Source organism: Sminthopsis crassicaudata, chromosome 1 (genome assembly GCF_048593235.1).
Source record: "Sminthopsis crassicaudata isolate SCR6 chromosome 1, ASM4859323v1, whole genome shotgun sequence".
Lineage (NCBI taxonomy): Eukaryota > Metazoa > Chordata > Mammalia > Dasyuromorphia > Dasyuridae > Sminthopsis > Sminthopsis crassicaudata.
Genome location: NC_133617.1, coordinates 644,702,922 through 644,728,330, shown reverse-complemented (window position 1 = coordinate 644,728,330; position 25,409 = coordinate 644,702,922). Strand labels below are relative to the sequence as shown.

General features: G+C 31.6%; 1 protein-coding gene across 1 annotated transcript in view; it reads left to right on the top strand.

Annotated features, from left to right (window-relative positions):
- Positions 1–25,409, top strand: part of MPDZ (multiple PDZ domain crumbs cell polarity complex component) — a 221,149-nt gene that overhangs the window by 34,285 nt on the left and 161,455 nt on the right. The window contains 2 exon segments of the mRNA XM_074282905.1: positions 4,698–4,778; positions 7,986–8,152. Coding sequence (XP_074139006.1) covers positions 4,763–4,778; positions 7,986–8,152 — 183 coding nt within the window. The 5' untranslated portion in view covers positions 4,698–4,762.

Sequence of the window (25,409 nt, the reverse complement as noted above, 5' to 3'; positions counted from 1 at the left end):
ACAGTCAAATCTAAAACCTTCCATCTGCTATCCTCCAAAAGAGTGACATGATCTTGGCAGTGCATTAGGAAATTACTTGAAGATAGATTAGAAAGGAAGTAGGATGGTTGTAGGAAACTTGGACCATAAATTTAGGGTGTTTATGTATGGCCTCCATCATTAGAATGGGAGGTACTTGAAAAAAAGGACTGAATATCCTTCTCACACTTGTATATAATAAACACTTAACAAATTCTTTTTAAATTCATCCTTTCACAAAGAGTGTTCATGTATTCAGTGTCCTAAAACTCTCAATGAGTACCTAATCCATCAGTTTCTTCTGGAGGATAATTTAAGAGCCTCTATCCTTGTTATTCATCCTTTGACTCCAGCAGCCAAAGAATTATATTTAAAAAGAGATCATAAGATATAGTAAAGAGAGGAAACTTCCGTTATTTAAACATCTAAAACTCTGCTAAAAGTAGAGAAATTATCATTTTGTGACTTATTTAAAGATACTTTTATGCTTCATAAAGTAGAAGATCCAAGAAAACTACTCCTTAGGATCTAATTCTTGCCATTCTTCCAAAGGGAAGTGACTTCCACTTTGAAATTTACTTAGTAGAGAAGAAAGCTAAGCATAATCTTATGTTCACTTTGGAACTTTCTGGGGGAAAGCAAATTTCGAAGTATTTCACAACATGATAGTTACGATCTCAGCATCAAAATTTTTTATAAGAAAAGACAGCCCAACTATGAACTGCTACATAGAATTCCCAATCCCCTCTATTTTTGTCCACCTGCATTTTTGATTTCCTTCACAGGTTAATTGTACACTATCTCAAAGTCCTATTCTTTTTGTATAGCAAAACAACTGTTTGGACAAGTATACATATATTGTACTTAATTTATACTTTAACATATTTAACATTTATTGGTATTAACAAAAATTGGAACAAAAGGTTTGTCAATTGTCAATGCTGTAAAATTACCCATGCATATATCTGGTAAATAAAAACTATAATTAAATTTTAAAAAAAAGAAAAATTATTAGCTTTACAAAATAGTTCTTTGGTAGTTTGATTGGCATGGTACTGAATAAATCAATTAATTTAGGTAGAATTACCATTTTATAGTATTGGCTTAGTCTACATATGAACACTGACTATTTCTCCAATTATTTAGATCTGTTTTTGGTTCAAAAGCATTTTAAAATTTTGTTCATATATTTACTGTTTGGCTTGCTAGATAGACTCAAATATTCTGTATAGTCTCTCATTATTTTAAACTGAATTTCTCTTCTTATCTTACTGTTGCATTTTGTTGGTAGTATATAGAAATGCTAATAATTTAATATGTTTAAAATAAATAGCCTGATTCTTTGCCAAATTTGTTAAATTTTCAACTAGCTTTTTAGTTGATTCTCTAGGGTTTTGTGACACCATCATTTCATTGGCAGAGTAATAGATTTGTTTCCTCATTGTATATTTTTATTCCTTTAATATTTTCTTATCTTATTACTATAGATGGCATTACTGTTAAATAATATATTAGAAATGGACATCTTTACTTCACCTCTGATTTACTGGAAAAGCTTCAAGTTCATCTCCATTATAGATAATGCTTGCTTGTAGTTTTAGGTTTAATAAATAATACTATTTATTATTAAAAAAGAAAAAAGAAAAGATAGCCCATACTATATTCTAAAGATACAGAAAGAAGCAGTTCTGAAGAGGAAGCAAAAGAGGAATTGTTTTAAGAGACCATTTATAAATAAGAAATTCACAAACTAAGATTCTTAAAGATATGCCTATAAGATGGAAGCAAAGACAAATAATATTGGATGAATAACAAAATGTCATACTGATTTTAGGAATTGTTAGGAATGCTAAAGTTTGGAATAAATAAGAGGCTAGGGAAGAACAATAAGAAATGTCTCTTTCAATGACTTGAATAATGGCATAGATGGGATGCTTATCAGATTTACAAATGACACAAAGCAGGAAGAGACAGCATGTCAAAAGATATTGAATCCATACAAATCTTGACAGAAAAGATTGTTGGACTGAATTGGAGATTAAATTTAATGGGGATAAAGGTAGAGAGAGTCTTGTACACACATTCAAAATAAATTTCACATATACAAAATAGGAAAGATAGCAACTCATCTAAAAAGACCAATATTTTAATGAACTGCATACTCTGTGGAACAACAATGGGATTTTGCACTAAAATAAGAGTAATGCAATTAATTATTTTGCAAATACTTCAAGGAGTAATAATTTTAAGCTGTAGTAATAAAGACTCTAGGACTTAGATGATATTCACACTGTATTATACCATTTTGAGATTGCATTTGGAAAATTTTGTTCATTTCTGGGAGCCACATTTTAATGGAGATGTTAGTAAGCTAAAGAGTGTCCAGAAGATTACAACCTAGATAGTGATAGAATCCTAGGATCTTGAATCTAGAGTTGAATTCAGTTCATTTAACTAAACTTCATTTTATAGATGAGGAAACTGAGGCACAAAGAAAGAAAATGATTTATCTACAATTACATAAGTAGTGTGCATTAGGATTGTAGTTTGAACTCATGTCCTGACTCCATGTCCAGTTCTTTTTTTTTTCCACATACCATTCATGAACCTAAATGCCTTGAACCTTCATTTATGCCAAATGAAGATGAGACTAAAGAAAAGTTTTCTTTTTCTTTTTCCCCCTTTTGTGTATTTGTACATACTTCTATTTACTTTATATTTATGTTCCTTTTCTCTTTATGTATGTGTAGTTCTTACATTTTGTTTTTACATTGCCTAAATTTTCTCTTGTATGTTTTCCCCTCCATAAGCAATCAGCAAAACTGATCAATCAAAAAATGTGAAAGTATATGTAATAGTATGTACCAGTGGAACACTATTGTGATCATTGTGTATGTCTTTTTCTTGGCTCTCGTAACTTTGCAATTCATTCCTGTTAAATCTTCTCATATTTTTCTGTATTCATAATAATCTTCAGTTCTTATAGCACAGAAATATCCTATTAAATTCATGTACCAGTTTGCATAACAGCTTTCTAATTAATGTGCATGTACTGTTTTCTGATATTTGGTACAACAAACATTGATAAATATGTATATATTATATAAGACTTTCTTCTCAGCAATAACCTCCTTGAAATGTTTTCATAGTAATGAAATCTCTAAATTACAGAGTATGGACATTTTAATTACTCTATTTGTATAACTACAAATTCATTTTCTAAGTGATTGTATCAGTTTACAATTCTAGCACCAATATTTTTTTTTCCACTAGTATTTTTGTATGCCTATCTTCCTGTTTTTTGTCATTCTTATCTTTTGTCATATTTGCCAGTTTGCTCTTAGGGGAAATTTAGGATTGTTTTGATTTGTATTTCTATATACATTAGTGATTTGGAGCATTTTTTTCATGTTTGGTAATTATTTGGTAATTCTTTTGAGAACTACTTATATTCTTTGACCACTATTAGGGAATGGCATTTGGTATGCATATATATTGACATACATATATATGCATGTTTGTGTGTATATATATATATATGTAGATATATGTGTGTATTGTTAATTATGCTTCTTAGATACCAAATTATGTGAGAAATTTTATATAAATTTTTTCCTTTTCTATTTCACCACTTAGTTTCTTAGAGACATTCATTTTGTGTTTGCAGAAACTTTTCAATTTCATGTAATCAAAATTATTTAAATGGTCTTTTGTAATTACTTCCATCTATCATTTCATTAAGACTATATTTCCTATTCATTGTTACGCAAGGTATATGATCTACTTCAAATATTTTATATTATGAATTTAAATCTTCAGGGTATGTATCCATTTAAAGTTTATTGTAGAATAATAAAGAAATAACAGATAAAGAAAATAATAATTGAAAGAAATGAAACTTAAAGTGAGTCTTTAAATAATGTAGGGTTATCTAGAGGTGGTGATGACAAAGGAAGACATCCTAGGTGTAGGTAAGCTATTATATTGCTAAGTTATTGACTGGGAGATGAATTGCAGTATGCAAACATAGAGCTTATGAATATAGTGAGAGGAAAATAGGAAATGTGGGAAGGGCACACTTTTCAGAGATTTTTTAGTTGACATTGGCTATATTAGGGAGCATTAGTAGTTTATTAATTGTGGGGGAATGGATCTGAAGGAAAAAGGAAAAGTAACAAGGTAAGATCTAAATTTTAGGGAAGTTACTTTGGTAACTATAGGAGGGATTTGAGGCAGGAAGAGTAATTAAAAGGCTTTTGTGTTTATTAATGGTATATAGTTTCCCTGTCCCGCCACTTCCTACAGTAAATAACTGTTTATTCTTTTAACTTTGTAACAGGTATGTGTAGATGCCTAGTTAAATCTGGATAGAAATTTCTGAGAGAAATATTTCAGAAACTAAACTTATGGGACCTTGATTAAAATAGACTACAAACCTTTATTTCATTATGCTAATAATATAATTATGCAGATGAAAGAGCACTTTGAATAAATTCCCAAATTAACGCACCTTTTTTTTTTTTCCTTTTCCCATGAAAGGGTTACCTTAGAAGGTAATCAGCTGCATTTTAAATGTAAAATGAATGTAAATGTTTCAAAATCTGTTTGAGAGTGCTTAGAAGTCTTGTCAAATGAGTATTGCATTTTCTTTTTTTTTTTTTTTTATTTTCTATTCACAGGACACCACTAGTGTAATAACGGACACCACTAGTCATTTGAAAGAGAAACTAAACTTATTAAAAACATGTTGGAAACTATAGGTAAGACTGATTATTTTTGGTTCACTTTTACAAAAAAAAAAGAAATTGGAAATTATAGCCTTTAAAATACTCACCCAAATAAATTGCTTTATTCAGTAAATGTGATTTTATTTTCTTTACTTAAATTATTTATTCTAAAACAGTTAGCTAAAATTTAGAAAACTTTAATTTAGAGCAATAGTGTACTTGAGTAAGTTTAGAATAAACCCAATTTTTTTAAAGTGTAGGGAAGTATTATCAAATAGATAACACTGAATGAAGATGAGGACCCAAATCTTAAGTTTATTTTTTCCATGTCATATTGATATGCCTAAGAATTTTCACCCTCATATAAACTCTCTGAGGAATGGAAGACCACGTAATTTGAATAGCTTAGGCCAGTATAGATATATTATAATGAAGATATAAGATATTGAGATGGTTAGCCTAGATTATCTATAAGGTTCTTTTCAGCTTCAATTTTCAGTTTCTTTTGAATTGATATTATTTAATTTGAATGATAAAAATTGTCTCTAGAGTCATACAATGCCATTGATATTATCTATAACTGTTTTTTAGCTTAAAAATATTGTTATGTGATTAAATTTTCCTCTTTGCTAAAACTGGAATTCCCTGTACTCTTTATCTCCATCCATATTATGGTATATATTTTTATAGTTAAATATGTTCACAATACTTCTTTCTGTTGTTTTGTCAGAAAATTACTTGCTGTGTCTTCCTTAAGCAAATACTTGTGCTGTTAGGACAATGAAAACCCATGCAAAATGTTTTCCCTTAAAAGCAACATACTTTTATTGTTCAGTTATGTTGAATTCTTTATTACCTGATGGATTGTAGCATATCAGGCAAACCCTTCTCTGTTCCACTATCTCCTGAAGTCTGTTCAAACTCATCTTCATTGCTTCCAAGACATTATTTATCCATCTCATCTTCTGCCATTCCTTTTTCCTTTTGTCTTTAGCCCTTTCCAATGTCAGGGTCTTTTCTAATGAGTCCCATTTTCTTATTATGTGATCAAAGTGTTTAATTTTCAACTTCATTTTTTAACCTTCCAGTGAATAGTCAGAATTAATTTATTTAAGCAGATTTAATCTCCTTACTTTCCAAGGGTCTCTCAAAAGTCTTCTTTAGCACCATAAATCAAAAGTGTTGATTCTGCAGAGTTCAGCCTTCCTTCCTTATAGTGCAATTCTCAGAGCCATACATTGCTAGTTCAAAAAAAAAAAAAAGAACAAAACAAACAAAAATTGCCATAACTTTGACTACATGGTCCTTTGTCAGCAAGGTGATGTCTCTGCTTTTTAGTATGTTATCCAGATTTGTCATAGTTTTCCTTCCAAGGAGCAAACATCATCACTTCATGGTTCAGTTACTGTTTGCTGTGATCTTTGAGCTCAAGCATATAAAATCTGGAACTGCTTCCATTTCTTCTCTGTTTTCCAAGAAGTGATAAGACCAGTTATTGAGATTTTTGTTTGTTTGGGGGCAGATGTAAGTCTTATTTATTGCTTGAAGATTTTTAAAGCAATTCAGAATAATCCTTTTGTTTCATGTGGTTCATCTGACTTATTATTTAAAGGAAACTGTATTCAGTCTTGTCCCTAATACTACCTTTGTGACCTTGGGAGAGTCACTTAGTCAGCATGATCCTCAGTTTTCTTGTCTATAAAATCAAGAAAATTGGACTACAAAGTCTACAGTGTCTTTGAGCTCTGCTGATGTCTAGGATCATTATAATAAGAGAATAAAACCAATGGACACTTTATAAAGATTAGCTCGATTTTAGTGCTGATGGCATGACTTATAGTATATTTGAAGCCATTTAATAATGAGCTTTTCTTTTTTCTTTTTATAGTCAACATATATGGAAATGTCACAGTAATAAAATCCCTTCTGATTGAGCGGATGTTTGTTGTGATAGTAGAAATAACTAACCTTTAAATTCACATATACTCTAAGTAAAATAGTTTTTTACTTAGTTTAAAAAGGAGAGAAAGAAAATGGAATGAAATGTTATATTGAATAGGCTAAATGTATCCCTGTTTTCAAGTATCTTTTTAAAAATAAATTTTTATTGATAGTTTGTTTTTCTAACACCCAAATTTCCCCTTGTATCTCTCTCTTCTCCTCTATTTAAAAAAAAAACTTAAAAAAAAAGAAAAGAAAAAAGAGGAAGAGGAAAAATACAGCAAAGTTGATCAAGACATCAAAACCAGTTGATATTATATGCAATGTTCCATACCTTTTGACCACTCTCTCTTTGTCCACCCTACTCTTACACAACTCTTCAAAGGAGTAAGATCAGGTGCCTGTTTTTATCTCTTCCTTAGATTCATGTTTATTCCTTAGAACTCTGCAACATTTATTTTTTGTTGTTTATATTTTATTGTAGTTGTTCTTTCCATTTTTATTATTGTAATCTTTGTGTGGATTTTTTACCTGGCTTGTCTTATTTATATTTTAAATCAGTTTACTTAAATCCTTATGTATTTCTCTGTATTCATCATGTTTGTCAATAATAGTCCATAATATTCATGTATCACTATTTATCCCCAGTTAATGGATGTCTACTTTTTTCCCAGTTTTTTCCTATCATAAAGTGTTCTATCAAAATTTATTCATTCTTTTTTTTCTTTTCTTCTATCTTCTCTTTTCTCTCTCTCTCTCTCTCTCTCTCTCTCTCTCTCTCTCTCTCTCTCTCTCTCTCTTTTGCATTAGTTATGGCAGACTTGAGTGAGTCTATTTTGTAGTAGTATGTTATCTGTTTACCTCTTAAAGTTCTGTGAAATTTTTGTCAGAGGAATCATGGTGTAATGGGAAAAAAAACACTGGATTTAGACTGGATTTAGAGACTATGGGAATTCATGTTCCAATGTTGTCATTAACAATACTTTTGTGCAATTAACTCTTCTGTACCTTATTTTTCCCCATCTCTAAAATGGAAAATAATACTTTTTAAAAAACACTTCATATAATTGATATACGAATAAAATATAATGCATGTTTAAAAATTTGTAACAGCTCTATTTAAATCTGACTTGTCATTATTATTTTGGTGAGAGTGGATGTAGTTTCATTATTTTATTGGAAAATATGGTTGTCTTGCTATCAATCAGTCAATAAAATTTTATTATGTTATGAATTATGTTATTATGTTACAAATATATTTAAAAATGTATTACTGATTACTAATACATTTTGGTATAGATACCAGCCGAGCCCTACAAGCAGCAGAGCGGTTGCAGGTGAAACTGCGGGAACGTGGTGATATAGCAAATGAGGACAAACTGAGTCTCCTAAAGTCAGTCCTGCAGAGCCCTCTTTTTAGTCAGATTCTCAACCTTCAGACATCAGTTCAGCAGCTGAAAGATCAGGTAAGACATCACCCATCCAAGCAAGCATTCTGGAAAAGGGCTACTATCCCTTTTATTTTTCTGAAAGGCTGATTTTTGTATGTGCTAATGAATAGTTAATTAAATCATTTGAGCCCAAAATGAGACATTCAGATTCACTGTGGCTTTTTTCTTCTCCTAGTTATTTTTTGCCATGGTTATTGCTGTATATTGTGGATGATATGACATTCTGTTGAAAGCTGTCTGGATGCCAAAGAATGAATTCCTACAGAAGAAGGGAATGATACAAATATGTTTAAGATAGAGATCTGTATGTAGATGTGGTCTTCATCACTAAAGTTCGTTGTTCATGTGATATTGCTCATTCCCACCCAAACACTTGGTCCCCTTCCTTACAACATTTCTGATAAGATTGGATTTACATGCGTAATCATGTATGTGAGGAAGGGAAAGCACCTCTATTTTTGACAGTATGAGGGATAATTACATTGTCATCAGTTGGTGGCGTTGCAAATTCTCACTTCTTAAAGGAGTGTAAGGAGCAATTGCTTCCCATGACAGCGTCAGATGGTGATAAACATTCGAACTTCCAAATGTAACACAGTATTCTATTTTTTTTTATGTTCACAATCTTTATTTGGAATTTTTATAGAAAAGAAACTTTCAAGCATTTAAATTAGAATGGAAATATATCACACTGACCATATGGAACCTGAGGGTGTACATGCTCTGAACTCAAATAATTAAGTTAGCCATATTTCAATTTCTGTTATTAATTTTCCCAGATATTTGACCTATCCAGGTCATTATTTTGATCACAAGTTATTATTTTTCCTATGTAGGCTTTTAAGTCAATGTAATAGTAATTAAAATCAATTTTAGTATTGTTAAAGTGTTTTTTTATGATAAAATTGAAAATTATTGACAAACATTAGTTTGTCACTTTAATGAGTGAAATAGCACAAACACTCTTTAAAGTCACAAAGTAGTCTGGAGATTCAGTGATTTAAAAAGGAATAGCTTCAGCCTCTTATATGAAAGGTTCATAATTTAGGTCAGAGCAGAGGTGATAGGGGAGGTCCTAAGTGAAAAAATGTTATCATTCTGTGAATCTAGAAATTATGAGAAATAGATTGGCAAAGTCTTGTAGAATAATTTCTTCTCTATAAATCTTAGGTTCATGAAAGTATTTGATTTGGTATTTTGGTTAAATTTAGGTAGACTATAATGAGTAGAGGGGTTTGTTCCCTTGAAAAACAATTAAAATGATAGATTTAAGAAACAATGGCTTGATAAGCTTTATGAAATATAAAGGTCCAAGATACAAATATCTTGCCTGTGCTTAGTTTTCATTATAAATATCATAAAAATGATATTTATAAACATTTTAATTAAAGTTAAAGAAATATGCTAAATTGAAAAAGTAGTAGTAAACATAAACAATAAACAAAAGAGGCATGGTTTTTATTTTTTCTGAAATTTTGTCTTATTTCTTGTCCTATTATTCCTGAAATTCTTGTCCATGCTTATCACAATGCCTGGTATGTAGTAGATACTTAATAAATGCTTGTTGATTTGACTTAACTTTTAGCCAACTTAGTGTTGGTGGGGAAATTCATTGAGAAGCAAAGATAGGGAGCCAGTGTCTGCTGTATAGTTTTCTTTATAAAACAAATTGTAGATGGAAGGGGAAAAATTACTCTAGAACATGTTTCTTAGAAAGCTCAGGGTCCACCAATAATATTTCAGGGGGACTTTGATGATAAAATAAAATTACATCTTCATTTCAGTATGATTATTTTCTTTGTATTTTTTTTGAGCATTTCAAAACATTATTGTGAGAATGCATCTATGGATTTTTCCAGAATGCCAAAAGATTCGATTATACCAGAAACTTTAAGAAACTCTGCTCTAGATTCCAGTAGTAATTATTGGTCCTGTTTTTTTCTGTAAGGTTCAGCTAAAACTTATCTGAAGATATCCCATAATTATCTACATAAGACAGAGATAAATTGAGAAGGCACATTCTATGAAAGTGTCTTAGATATACTTTTTTTTTTTTTGTCTTACCTGCTTTTTCTTTCATATAGAGAGGGAATAATTAACATCCATATTTCTTTTTTCTTTATATTTAAGAAATGTAGCATAAATATTTATCTCATGCACATCATTTACTGAGAAAGATAAGAGAAGTAGGAGAAATTTGTCTTCTTTTTCTTTGGAAAGGTTAGCAGTCATATTTCACTATAGTATTTTCAGTTTCTAGAAATATTAAATACATTCTGAATTGAATGAATCACTTGTGCTATTTTATTTGTCCTAATTAATTTTTTTCCTGACTATTTTGGGTCTTTCATTATGTTTTTTTTTTTTTTTTTTTTTTTGCATAGCTTACTAAGAAGAAGGAAGGTCTTATTTCTTCTTTGGTCTTCTATTTATGGCATTGAATTTAGGCCTCAGAGGATTTTAATCCCTGTTCTGCTACATATTTACCTCTGGGATGTTGGTAAAGTTATGTGACAGTTTTGTAGCTTACTTTCTATATTTGGAAAATGAGGAGTTGGATATTGTATATTTTGACCCTAAATTTTATCCTCTTATGGTAATAGCAGTTATATTTTGTTTGAAGGTTTGCAGAGCACTTTAAAAATATCCTATTTTATCTTCACAGTAACCCTGGAAGGTAGGTGCTATAATTATTCCCATTTTACAGTTGAGGAATCTTGTCCAGAGTCACATAGTAAGGTTTTGAGGCCAGAATTGAATGAAGTTCTTTCTGCTTCTAGATCTAGCATTCTATTCTGTTTCACCTAACACCTTCCATTTTTAAAATTGTATTGTCTTAATATTAAAACAAGGAAGTCTTGTATTAAGCTCTAACAGCAGTAATTAAACATTTATTTTTTTTATCTTCACTTATAACAACAGGTAAGTTTTTCAGACACAATATTTGTATAGTTCTTAGAGCTAGAAATTTGAGCCCCTAGAAGAGCCTTCTTTAGCATACTTCTCTGTCCCTGAGAAGAGAAGAAAGTGAATAATTTATAAGCCTGAGGTATATGCAACATATTGGGGAACTTGATCGCATTGTTGTGTCAATGACAGATGCGTGCATGCCACATTGAATTAAGCCTACTATTTTTTTTCTCAGATTCTTCTCATTACTTCTATTCAATAAGATTCAATTTTCCCAATTTGCTACTTCAATATTAAGATTGCCCTTGGAAATCAAACTGTTTCCTTTGGCAAATTAAATACTTGACAGGTGTGTAACGAAGAGGGCATAAAAGCCATGCCCTAAAGGGATGTGCTATTTAAATATTGTCAAAAATACTAACAGGTTGGGGGGTATAATTGATGCCTCTGTTTAATTCTGCTACTTGGTATATTGTTATAACTGCCAGCTAAAGGGACGTGCTGTTAAACCCAGATAATCTCTAACGGTCTCAATTCATTGCCCTATTACACAATTCCCATTTAAGTGAAAAGGACTCTGACTGTGTGTCAGTGATCTGTCAAATGCTCATTTTCAAGCAGTAGACCTACTGTCACTGAATCATTATTATAGCTAATCACCCTAGGGCTTAGTGCTTATTCATGACCAAAATCCAGCTATTGTGGGGGAAGGGGGTTAAGAATAAACACATTAATGGTTTAATCATAGAAACTTACCAGCCATAAGGATCTTTATTTTGCCTATGCAGCCTGTGGAACTTTTCAGACCCATTTTCTGCAAAATTCGCTGTTTTGTCAGATAAAATAACCAGAAAATATAATAGAAATACATAATTTTTTTGTCTGGCTTAAGTTCATAGGTTTATAAATTTCGAGTTGTAAGGGAATTTTGAAATCATCTGTTACAACTTTTTCAGATTTTGCTTGAGAAAATGAATCTATAGACTTATAAAGTGAGAGATATAAGATCTCAGAAGGTAAGTGGCAGAGGTAGGAAATGAAACCAGAAGACTTCAGATCCATTGTTCTCTCTTTTATGCTGTGTTTGCAGTGAAATTATTATTTACAGTTACCATAAATGTTTCTATGCCAAAGCTTAAAAAGCTTTCAGAAGATTCTTGTCTATTTCTATACAAGTTAAGTGGGTAGGTAATAAAATGATAAAGATAATTTAGGCTACAAAAACAGGATTACATGAATCACATAGGTCTTTTGTGTCTTAGTTATTTGGAATGATAGTCTATATACCATTGAAGTTGATTTTTTTGAGTTTCAACACCTTATTATGTGCTTGATTTTGTGAGGTTTCTGCCCCATCTCCCTCCTTTCTAACAGATTGTTACATAACCTATTATATATGTATGGATATTATGTATGACATAAGTTATGGTACATGGATGTAATGGGAAAACTTATAAGAATTAATGAAGAGGTTAGCAGAACCAGTTAAACAATAGGTAAAGTAACTGCAATAATATAAATGAAAAGAATGCTACAACTGAATGTGTTCAGAAAATGTGCTGCTTTCCTTGCTACAAAGGGAGGGAGCTATGGATGTGAGAATTGCAGTGTGTTATCAGTTGTTGAGTTAATTGCCTTTGAACACCTAGTTTCTCCCTTTTCTTCTCTTTTTCTCCCTCCCTGCCTCCCTGCCTCCCTGCTTTCCTGCCCTCCCTGCCCTCCTTGCCTCCCTTCCTTCCTTCCTGACTTCTTTCCTTTTTTTCTTTTTGAATCTTTGTTACAAGGAAAGACCAAATGGTTAGGAGAGTGGAAAGACAAATGTATGCAGAAATTAATGCAATGTATGACTAAGGGATATTAATAATAAAAAAACATTGGGCACAAAATAAAAAATTCCTTAAATTTTTAAAGATGATAGTCTTAATGTGTTTCATTTCTACACAAAACATTCTCACTGATTTCAAAATGTAATATGAAATAGACTGATATTTATAGATTTATGCCTCTTCCTTGCTCAGAAATCCTCAGTAGCTCTTTATTGTCTAGAGGATAAAAAAATAAAACAAAACAAAAAACCCTCAAAGCATAAACTTGGCAGTTAATTAGTCATTTAAGAAAGACCCAACACAATCTGGCCTTAGCCTTCCTTTTCAGAAATTATTTCATATGACTTCTTTCATAATCTCTACATCTCAGCCAAAATGGTCTTCTTGCCATTCTCTAAAATTGTCACTCTTCTCTCTTCTCTCCTGCTTCCTTTTTGCCAATGCATAAATTGTCCTCTCTGCCCGACTAGAAGGGATACACAGCATCCTCACCCTGTCTCTTAGTTTTTCCAGCTTCTTTTACGATTCATTATGGATATCACAGTTCTAAAGGACTGAATATACTTTCTCACTTCTAGTTTTTAGGGCTTTTTCCTCAAATTGTTTCTTATCGAGATACACATTTATATAATGTATTTATCCTCTAGCAAAATGTAAACTCCTTGAGGCAGGACTTTTTTTTGGCCTCTGTATCTTCCAGTATTTCCTTCACCTAGTTTAGTCTTTTACACATAGTAGGTTTGTTAAATTACAAAGCAATAGTTTAGGATTTGATAAACTCTTTTTGTTTGGAAGCTTTATAAATGACCTGTCATTTGAGTTGTGTCTATATAACAATCAAACTAATAACTGAGTCATTATTTAATCAATGAATGTATGCTGAATTTAACAATGAGAGTAGCTGAAAACCATGCAGTGCTGGTATGTGACATCGATGTCATCTCCAGTTTTCCATGGATGCCAGGAAATTCTCAAACTAAAATTTCAAGTGCTACTATGAATATTTTGGAATCTTCCTTTTTGTCTTTGACAGAAGGAAATCTCTAGATGAAACGGTCTGGCCATTTTTGTCTCTTTTAAAACATAATTCCAGAATGCTTTACAGAATTGTTGAAATAATTCAAAAATCTATCAGCAGGTGCTTGGCTGTTCATAGTCCATGCACCATTGATTTCCATTTTCTGATCATAGTTTCTTAGCTGGTTATAGGATGTCACCTCAGTTGCTTAATTTGTCTTTCACTTGTGATTTGAAGAGATATTTTATGTGGCTGTTAATATTTGCATTTGTTCTTTTGACAACTTTATTTTCTATTTTTTTGATGAACCTAAGTGAATTTTAATTTACACGGAATTGGATAGATATTTCACCAAAAGATACATTCAAAACTCATTTTGAGTTTGGAATGGAGTTTGTTCATTTGCAAAACTATTATCCCTGTAGGGGAAATTACTGCCATTTCCCCCAAATGCATAGATGGAATTATGACTTGCTGTTTGTGGGAAGACAGCAGAAAGAAGAGAAATAATTTTATCCCATTCAAAAGCATCCTCCAAAACTGATGATTTATACATTTTTTTGAAGATTAGCAATATTCCTGAGCATTCAGGTCCTCCCTAGACACATCCTATGAGCATGGTCAAGTCATTTAATTTTCAGCACCCTGGGTAATTTTTGAAAATGCTAAGTTAATGAATTGCCCATCTGCATTTGTGGATACAATATTCACACCAGGTATTCCTTATACTAACACATTCATAATTTTAAAATAAAAATAACTGAAGAAAACCAATGACCAGGGAAGAATGTGAATAGTTTTTTTATCTGGGAGGAATTTAAAAAGCAACCTCAGATAATGAGAGAGAATCACTTATATGTTTTTACATTTATCGTGAAGTTTATTTATTGTAGGAATTTTGAGTACTTTATTTTTGGTTCAATAACAGCTTTTGAATGTTTGTTCCTTTAACTAAAAGTATGTAAATATAGAGTATTTGAAAGAAGGGATTAAAATTCTTGCTTTTTCCTGGGCAAGCTTTATATGTCGCACTGGATTAAAATGCAACACCATCTTGCTATTTTAGGCCAGTATGTGTGTTTGTACATGCATGTCTAAAACAGCAAATGGTGCTGGGTGGAATCTTAATTTCAAAGTTAAATGACCTTTCAGATTTGCGATAAGAGCCCAAACTTGCTACTGACCTCAAAGGGCATTTTGACTTTACTAGTTTGAAATAAAGTCGTTGGAGATAGATTTTTTTAACAATAAAAGTATGAGGTCATAGTTCATGAATATAAAAAAGTTAACAGAATGATTTGATTTAGAGTAAGAGGAATCTAGATGTAAATCTGCTTCTTAATGAGGCAGGTGCAGCTATAGGTACAAAGGAGTCATAGTATGACAAAAAAAAAGTATTGATGAAAGACATGTACATCATCTAAAATCTTTTAAAGTACTAGTTTCCTGATTCTTTCCCTAATAAGAGAAAATAGGTCAGTAATTGATACTGTGGACCTGATAGAGGAAAAAAAAATGCCAAACACAGACTAAAATCTGGGTTCTATTATCACTTTTATACCCTTAGACAAGTCATTTTATTTCCCATTATATAGTAGCTTCTCACATACTTCCTCCGAAATTTTCTGCTTCAAATTTGTAGCAGTGCCAGAAAATGTAAAATTTGTGTGTATGTCCATGTGTGTATATATAAAATTTAAATTTTAATTATAAATGACATAACATATAATCACATAACATGGTATGTAAGTTTACTAATGCCTTATAAGACTTTTGAGCCACCATGTATATAAAAAGTAAATTATAATTACATTATCAAAATTTTTGTAATTATATGTAAAGCAATAACAAATAGCTAATGAACAATGGTCAGACGTCTTATAAAGTTATTCGGCTCTGTTTTTGTTACTGAGGGACTTTTGATTTTCATGAGAGATCTCTTAAGTAAAATCTTAATGTGTTTTGTTTGTCTTGTCATACACTGAATGTTTTTATTGAGATTAAAGTATTTACAGAGAAAATGGAATGAAATGAAAACAAGTAAACACCAAGTCATCCAGATATCACTAAAGTTCACCTGATCAAGTTAATATTGACAGCTAGTTTGTTTGACAATTTAAGGTTTATAAGGCATTTAATAAACTTTAGCCTCACTACAATCTTGAAAGTAGATATTATCTTCACTTTACAGATGAGGAAAGGGAGGCAGCAGACTTTAAGTGACTTATTCAGATTCACAGTGTTTGCCTATGGCTATTGGGACTTCTGATTCCAGATCAAGCACTCTATATACTGTACTACCCATTTCTTAATTCTTGACCTCTGAACCAAGATAATTTCAGACTTATTTAATTTAAATATTTCTATTTATAATCATTCAATTTGATACAATGAAATTGTGCCTAATTCAACATTCTTAGCTATGCTCATTTAAAAAAAAAAACATTAATCTGATTGATCATGAACTTTTCAGATTTGGCCATTAAAATGGTAGTAGATCAAACATATCACAAGCTACTCATTTCATTTGTATAGACACAACATTAATCAAGGTAATAGCATTAGACCTGGGAAAATTCTTAAAAATCAATAGCATGGTCTATCCCCTTTTTTATTAATTATAATTTTTATTTACCAGATATATGTATGCATGGGTAATTTTACAGCATTGACAATTGCCAAACCTTTAGTTCCAATTTTTCCCCTCCTTCCCCCACCCAGATGGCAGGTTGACCAATACATGCTATCCCCTTCTTTTTAAAGAAATAGTTAATTCCTTCCAAAAAACTCCAAGTCTAAAGATAATCAATTTGTCTATGCTGTGTCCTTTATTTATTTGTGGTTTTGCCTGTAGTTTCCACATCTCTAAAATGAGAAGCAGTATATCACATGATCATCTATTCCTTTTTTTTCAACTTAAAAATTCTAAGGACTGTGTCTACCATCTTAAAATTCTGCACAGATTAATGATGTTTAGTAAAATATTTGTTAACTTCATGGTTTTATGGAAATAGTTTTCTCAGGTGTAGATTTAAGAAAGATCAAGTATGTTACAGAAATGTGGTCCAGTAAGTGAAGATGGAAAGAGCCTTCCTAAGAGGGTAGGAGGGAAATTATATATATATATATATATATATGTGTATATATATATATATATATATATATATATATATATATATATATACATATATATATATATATATATATTTATACACACATACATACACACACACACAGAGAGAGAGAGAGAGAGAGAGAGAGAGAGAGAGAGAGAGAGAGAGAGAGAGAGAGGCCGAGGCCATCATTTATATCAGTCATTGAAACCTGTTAGTGTTCAGTGGCCTAAGTTCATAGCATTTTGTGAAATACTGGCTCATATTTCTATAGTGCTTTACTACTTATACAGTACTTCTCTTCAGTGAAAGAGTACTGATTTTTGAATGAGACATCTTGGGCTCAAACCCTGCTTCTTTAACTACTTACCAGTGAGATCTGGGCATGTTATTTTACCACTCCGGACTTCAGCTTTTTCATTTATAAATCAAATGGTTAGACTAGATACTTCTAAAAGTACCTTCTCCCTCTGTATCTATGATCTTATGACCACACCTTTTCTGAATTTATTTATACATCTCCTCTTCATTTGATTTTCATTCTAGACCAACCATGTTATGAACTTAACATTCCATCTTCCTTCTGTATAGCTTAGATGCCATTCCATATGCCTGAACTGGCCTACTTCCTATTCTTTGTCTCTCAGAATATTCCATGTTTCTTATCACAGGTTTTTCTCTTCAAATTATCTTTTTTTTTTTAACTTGACTGAATATGTGTCATATTCCTGTCCCCCAGTAAAATTTAAGTTTCTTGGAGCCAAAGATTGTTTTGTCTTTATATCTTTATTGCCTTTTGATTTTGGGGGGATTGGGGGTAGGGGAAGAGTTAGAATCACCATCTGTTATTTTTTCAGGACAGGTTACTTCCTGATGAGGAAATCCTCTCACAGTGAATACCTTCAACTTACTGTATAATCTTAGATAATTGCCTGTAGACCCTGAGAGGTTTATTGGAATCAAGATCACACAGCCTGTATATTTTCAAGGTGGGACTTCAATCCAAGTCATCCTATTAGCTCTTTATCTACTCTTCCCTTAGAGTGTAGTCGGAATTCAGTACAGATTTGTTGCATTGAATTTTATTAGAAAAGTTATTAGTTCTCCTACTTTACACACGAGTAAACTAAAACTTGGAGAGAGTCAGTAATTCTGCTTAGGATCATACAACTTTTCAAGTGTTATAGACATTACCCTAATCATATACTTTCAGTTTCAAATCCAAAATTTGTCTCCAAGTCCAAAACCAAATAAAACCCCAAGAGTCAAGCTAAAATATTTTGGAATATTGAGGATATGATAGTCTGTCTGCTTATCATAATATTAAACTTTAAGGGGAAGGATAAGTGAAAAATTATTTTCCCTCCACATTCAATTGCTCAGTTGAGTATATCTTTTTAAAGTTTTGAGGAGTTAAAAATAAAAACAAAAAGTAAACACATAAAGTCCACTCACTGTGATGCACTTGCATTCATAGAAATAAAGGTACCAATCTAGAGCCATTAGCAGCATATATGATTCAAAATAACGCCTCTCCATTGTTTTCTGTAGTAAGGGATTATTATCAAAAGATAACTAGTAAATCACTGAATGATCCTTTTCCAGTTGATGGCTGATGTTAGTCAGAAGTAATTCAACACATTTTGCTAAACTGTGGCTTTCATAAAATAAAAATTTTGCTTTCAAACTATAAAATGAACTGTCTAGATGGACATGATGAATATGTTTGTAATGTCCTTGTAGGATATCTTAAAATCTTATAATTATTTCTAATCAAATTTCTTTTTGAAAAGATGTAGAAAGGAACATACACAGTTATTCCTACTGCACCTGAAAATAAATGTATTTATTTTCCAAAGGCTTTCTGTCCCATTTTGTCTATCATTTAATTTAGGAGCCAGCAGCCATTTTATGTCCAAAATAGTCTCGTCACATTAAGCTAATCCCCTTTGAACATGCAACTCAATTTCTTTAATTAGCTTTAAAAATAAGGATCATTAAATCAGAGTGCCACCATCAATTACTGTGCAAGAGTTTGGCTGTTCAATAATGCATCAGAGCTGTGCTTTAATCAGTATTTTACTGAAAGATTTATGGAAAAGGAGGCTTTCCTAGGTCTGAAACTTGAAATATATGCCTACTATGTGTGAAAAAAATTTCTGTGATAACTACCATTTTTTGGTGTTGTATTTTAGTGAATACACTTAATGTTTGATCAATTCATTCTTCTTTGCATTTCATATTTGGGACTAATTCCAAATGGTTGGTTACAGCATTTGTGTAAATTCACAACAAAATAATGAAGTTTCTTGCCTTTGCAAGAAAAGACAAGGTGCAGATTAAAAAAAAAGCCCACATTTGTTAGAGGTCCACCTGTCACAAGTTTTCCCAAGCATGCTTTATTTTTCATTTCTTATAGTGCTAAAGTCAAAAACCAAGAAGAAACATAAAAATTTAAGTAGATATCTTCTACAAAGGCCTCTGATACCTCCTTGAAGTCTAAATTCTAAAAGGCAATACTAACAGAACCTAAACTCTAGTAGGTCATTTCAAGCCTTTAAAAGGTTTGATACTAGACACAGATCTGATACGATCTGGTAATGGATTTTCTATTTTTTTTTTCTAGACTGTCCATAATAAATACAGAGAGTCACATCACAAGGCTGGACACAGATTAAGGGATTTTTCATCCATAGCAGGACTTCAGGGTTAACTGTTCAGTTATAGAGGGGTTAAAGTGTGTATTGATAGAGGGAATATATATATATATATATGTATATATATATATATTAATGAGAGAATAGATTACTTACAAGTTGTAGAGGCATCTAGATCTGTCATTTTGACAAGCCTTGCTTGGGAACTTAAACAAAGTTAACAGCTTTAATTCTGGCTAAAACATTAAAACTTAAGCATGAAAATGTTTAAATATTCTCTAGCTCTTGAGATATGCTTGTGTTTTAGCTTTCTTCATTCAATATGCATAGTATCCATTAAATAGACATCAGCAAAAGTGATATTTTCTTCCTACTCTACATAAGTATATTTAAAATATGATTAGAAAAAAACAACAACCAAGAGTAGACAGGATAAACTACCCAAAATGCTTGAGGAAATTCAATTTGATATTTTCATAAGACAGTATAAATTATACCAAGTATTTCTGGAAAAATTGAATAAAAGATCAGCTAGCTAATAGCATTAGCCCCATCTATGAAAGAGCTAAAGGGATAGGATGAACTATAAATAGAATTCTATATCTTCATATTTCTAACATCTTGAGTAAAATGAATTTATAAATTTAAGCATATTTCTTCTTCTTGTTGTTTTAAGTTAGTATCAAATTCCCATCTACATGATCTCAAACAAGACCCATTTACCCTCTCTAGACATAGTCTTGGAATGATCTCTATCCTTCTCTGCCTACTGGTTTTCTTAACTTCTTTCAAGTCCCAACCAAAATCTCATTTTCTACAAAAATTTTTTCAACCAGTCTTAATGTCAGTTTTTAATTATTTCCTATTAATTATTTCTCACTTGTCCTGTTTATAACTTGTTTGTATCTATCTGTTCATTTGTTGTCTCCCCCACTGTAAACTCATTTTGAAGAAGGGATTTTCTTTTCCCTCTATTTGTATTCTCAATGATAAGCACAGTACTTATAATATACTGGACATGTAATAAATGTTCATTGACTGTACTAGATTCTATGGAATGAGGAACATTTTTCTTATGCATTTGTCAAATTTCAAACTTAAAAACAACCTACATATTAAAAAAATGAAAACTACACTTCTAGAATCTGCGTCCATCTTTAGATATATGGGAATTTGATGCTTAAATCACCAAGAAATGTGCTAAAATATATGGATTCATCTTACTCAAGATGTTAGAAATATGAAAATACCAAATTCTTTTTATATTTCATCTATCCATTCTGATATTATCCAGTAATTCTCTCTCTTCTATCTCTTACTTCACTTTGGCCCTGATAGAATTCTTTTGTAATAAGTGTATTAAGCAAAATAAATCAGTGCCTTGGCCAGTGCTTGAAAACCTGTCTTTCCTTATGTACCTTTAGGTCAAGGGTGCTAAACCTTATTTTGTTTGTTCTGGACCCCTTTGGCACTCTGGTAAGAACTATGAACAGGACCCCTTTTTCACAACAGTATTTTTAAATGAATAAAATAAATCAAATACAGGGAAAAATATTGATATATAGTTATCAATATTTTTTTAAACAACCAAGTTTATTTGACCCTAGGTTGTTTCTAACTGCTCCAGTCCATCAGTTTCCTACCAAGAGAAAGGATGCATGCTTCAACATTGTTTTTTTCTGAAAGTATGTCTGGTCACTGCATTTATCCGAGGTCTGACATCTTTCAAAGATGCTTTCCTTATTAATGATTAATAGGCATCATTTTCATAAGTATTTTATCTGCTAAGCAATTTATAAATATTCTTATTTTGTTCTCACATTTCTGAAAAGTAGATACTGTTATCATTTACATTTTATATGTGAGTAGAAAGTGAGGCAGGTGAGATGAACTGACTTGTTCAGTGTGTCACCGCCAAACCAAATTTCAACTCAAGTCTTCTTGATTCCAGGTTCAGTATTCTATCCACACTTCCATATAGCTTCCTTTACATTATGATCTGGTTATCACGTATATGTTCTCTTTATTCTTATTTCACTCTACATCCATTTATACAAGTCTTTCTAGGTTTCTTTCAGTTATTTTTATTTTTTTATTCTTAATGGCACAATAATATCCTCTTTCATTCTCTGAATAATGAGCATTCACTTTCCCCTCTAGTTCTTTCCTACAACAAAATGTATGATTATAAATATCTTTGTGGATATGGGACTTTTTCTTTTTCTATTACCTCTTTTGAGGTATGATGAAAACTCTTTTGAAGTATATGCCTAGTAGTGATGATATTTCTGGATCAAAAATATTATGTACATTTTAGTGACTTTGGAGGAGAGGTCAAAAATTTTTTTTTCAGAATTGGTAGACTAAGTCAGAATTATATCAATTATGTATTGATGTGCTTAGCCTTCCCAAGATAGAGTTTTTCTAGTACTTGACTGACTTTTATTCTGTATCTCCAGAAAAATTAAGAATAATTTTGTTTTGTAGTTAAGTCGCTTCAGTGGGGAAAGTCATGATATTTATGTATTGATTTATGTAGTCAAGAGAAGATGCATCTTAAAAAAGAGGTTTTGAGATCTACTTTCTTTTTATGAAAAACGCTCTTTGGGGTATTTGAATCCAGAATCCAGAGTTTCCCCAGATTTGTGAAGATTGGGGAATAAGTAGGGGTCACATCATAAATACTTTTAAGTGCAGCAGAGAAAATTAAAACAAATTCTTTCTTCTTGCAGATACATAAACTATCTAACAATTTGTTGTCATGTAATCTAAAAAGCTATCTTTTTAAGACATCAAGTATCTGTTTCTTGTAGTCACAATTATTATAATGAATAACTCTAGTTACTTTTTTTCTTATGCTTCAAGAATACTTTAATGTTACCTCTGTATTTCAGTTTAAACATTTATTAAGTAACTGTTGCATAGAAAGCACCAATGAAATAACAAGTTTTAAATAGTACTGATTCCCTGATCTTATTTAATATATAGTCAATAAGGGGACTAAGATATATATGTAGAGAACTATAGTATATAAGATTATGTGTAGAATAAATGACACAGATGGATTTGGTGACTTCTGTAGTTCATTCCAGTACTAAATTTGTGATCCCATGATCCTTTGAAAGTAGAATAGCTCTGGGCATATAGTAGGTGCTTTAATAAATGTTCTGTTATATAGTTCAAGGGAGAAAATATAGTTATTGACTCTAGGGTATCAGAGAAAGATTCCTGAAGGAAATGGCAAATGTGGGATGAAAACTTGATAATTATTTGGTGAATCTGGGCTGTAGTTATCTAAATTGATTCTTTTTATAGATACAAACTCTTTTAAGTATTTGTCATCTTTCTAGTTAAATTTGTTTTCTCTAAACTGGGTTCTCATATATCCACTAGACAGTGGACTTGTCAACTTTTGCAGACTTATTAAAAAGGACATGCCTAACTTGGGGCTTTGTGATATAGATTAAAACATTTAAAGAGACTTTTGATGGGTAGAATAATACAATTAATTATTTTTTAGAAAACAGTTTTTTAAAGTTTGTCTTTATAAATCTGACTTTGAACAACATCTTTTCCAAGAACAAACCTAATGAATTTTCAACTGATTTAAACAAACTGAAAAACAAACCTACTTTATTAACATGACCCTTAGGATCTTAATACTATAATTAGTTGAGCCAGGGGAAGCAAGTTATATTCTGAGTGTTCTTCCTTGGAACGAGAATTAATCTATTAACATACTAGGGAGTACCTTTGAAGGACTCATTACTTTCTTCCCAGCATATAGTTTGTTCATCCTGGCTCACCATAGCATAAGTCCAAATATTTTTTTCTCTATGCAAACACACCATGGGCGTTAGGACCTTGTGTGTGGGATCCTCAGCCTGTCGCAGCTTTCATCATGCCATCTGCTTCAACCTGAGATGTGTAGAGTTTGCTGGCAGACTTTTTTGAAGTTGCCATGGCTCAGGATAAAAAACCAGGCTTGGCATAACAAGGCTGTTTAAAAAAAATACACCATACGTACATACATACACACACACTCACATGTATGTATATGTACACAATGCACACATACTCATAGTGAAATATATACATACCTGTAGGTATAAATGTTAATTCATTCCAAATGATTTAAAATAATCATTTAAAGGATAACCAAATGCTTTCTACCTCTGACACCCTTTGCTCCCCTCACCTAGTAGTTGAAAACAGGTAGCTGATAAATTCACTGGATCATTGGTAACCTGAAAACTTTCTTTCTGTTTTATAGATATAGTGCATTTTAAAAGTTATATATAAAACAACACATCAATTTGCATAGTCAATGTGATGATTTATGAAGAAAGAAGGAAAGTCTGTATAAAACACCTTAGTCAAAGGAATAACAATAGCAGTAACAACATTAATGATTTAACACGTAAAGGTACTGTGATTTCACATGTGGTAGGTACTTCTTACATGCACACAGAGCAAATGCTTTAGAAAATGTTTTTGATTAAGTTTCTTAATTGAAAATATTCATTACTTGGTGACCAAACATTTTATGGTAAAGCAATAAGCATTTATTAAACACCTGCTGTGTACTAAGCACTATGATAAGGCTCTTGGGAAGGTATACAATTGGCCACCTAACATGAACTTGAAGCCTTTCGACTTTAGTAGGACGGACAGGTGTTTTGTGCCACTTTCAAAGCCTTTGAGAACCTATAGTCAGAATATGTGCCACAATGAAATGATAGTCTGACTGAGTTAGTGTTTCTTAAGTTCTTATTATGTGGGGGAAAATAGTCATGTGAGGGCAAGGTGGAAAGTAATTTAGAGTTAACATCTAAGCCAGGTTGGAAGTGAAATTATGAAGTGTAACTACTTCCCAAAGTGAGTTTCAAGGAGAAACTCCCCAAACAAGAGGAAGAGGCTACACTGGAGGCAGCATCTCTACTATGAGAGGGCTGCTGAAATGGAAGATGAAAGAAATCCAGGGAATAGGAATTGAACTGTGTCAAAATAGTTAAAAGAGGTGGAATGGAGAAATAATATTAATGGGAATATTAATAAAATAATGATTATGTTTGTATACATAGATTTAGATGTAGAATGTTGTAATAGTAGAGCCACTTAGATGAGACCAGTTCTTTGTCCCAACTCTTTTGGGCTCTTCAGTAACTAAATCTTGTATGGTGTAGAGGGCAATTAGCTATTAAGATGATTCTGCTTTATTCTGCTATAGAGAGATTTCAATATATCTGCTTCTCTGTCAGTGAACACACATCCCCTCACATTATCTCCATTTTAATTTGTCTGTGTTTTGTTTGTACTTAGCTCTTTGAATTTCATCTCCTTTGTTAGATTGTAATTTCCTTGAGAGAAGGGACTATCTTTTTTTAATTTTTCAACTGAAAAAATTTTGAGAAGGGACTGTCTTTTGCTTTACTTTGTGTGCTTGGTGCTTACTTAGCACAATACATGACATGCTGGCACTTAATAAATGTTTATTAATGAACTGATTTTCTTTCTAGTTCTAATCTTTAATTCTTGAGTCCCCTCTTATCCTTATATAGCTTTATATTGTGGAATTCACATGTATGTTGGTAGAAGAATAGGATTTCCAGTATGCTATTTTGAAAAGATTGTCTCTAAATGATCTCGACATAGGTTAGATCATTAGGCTAAATGAATAAGATGAATTTCTATAATAAATTCTTCGTTCTAAACAAACAAACCTTATTCACAGAAAACAATATGGAG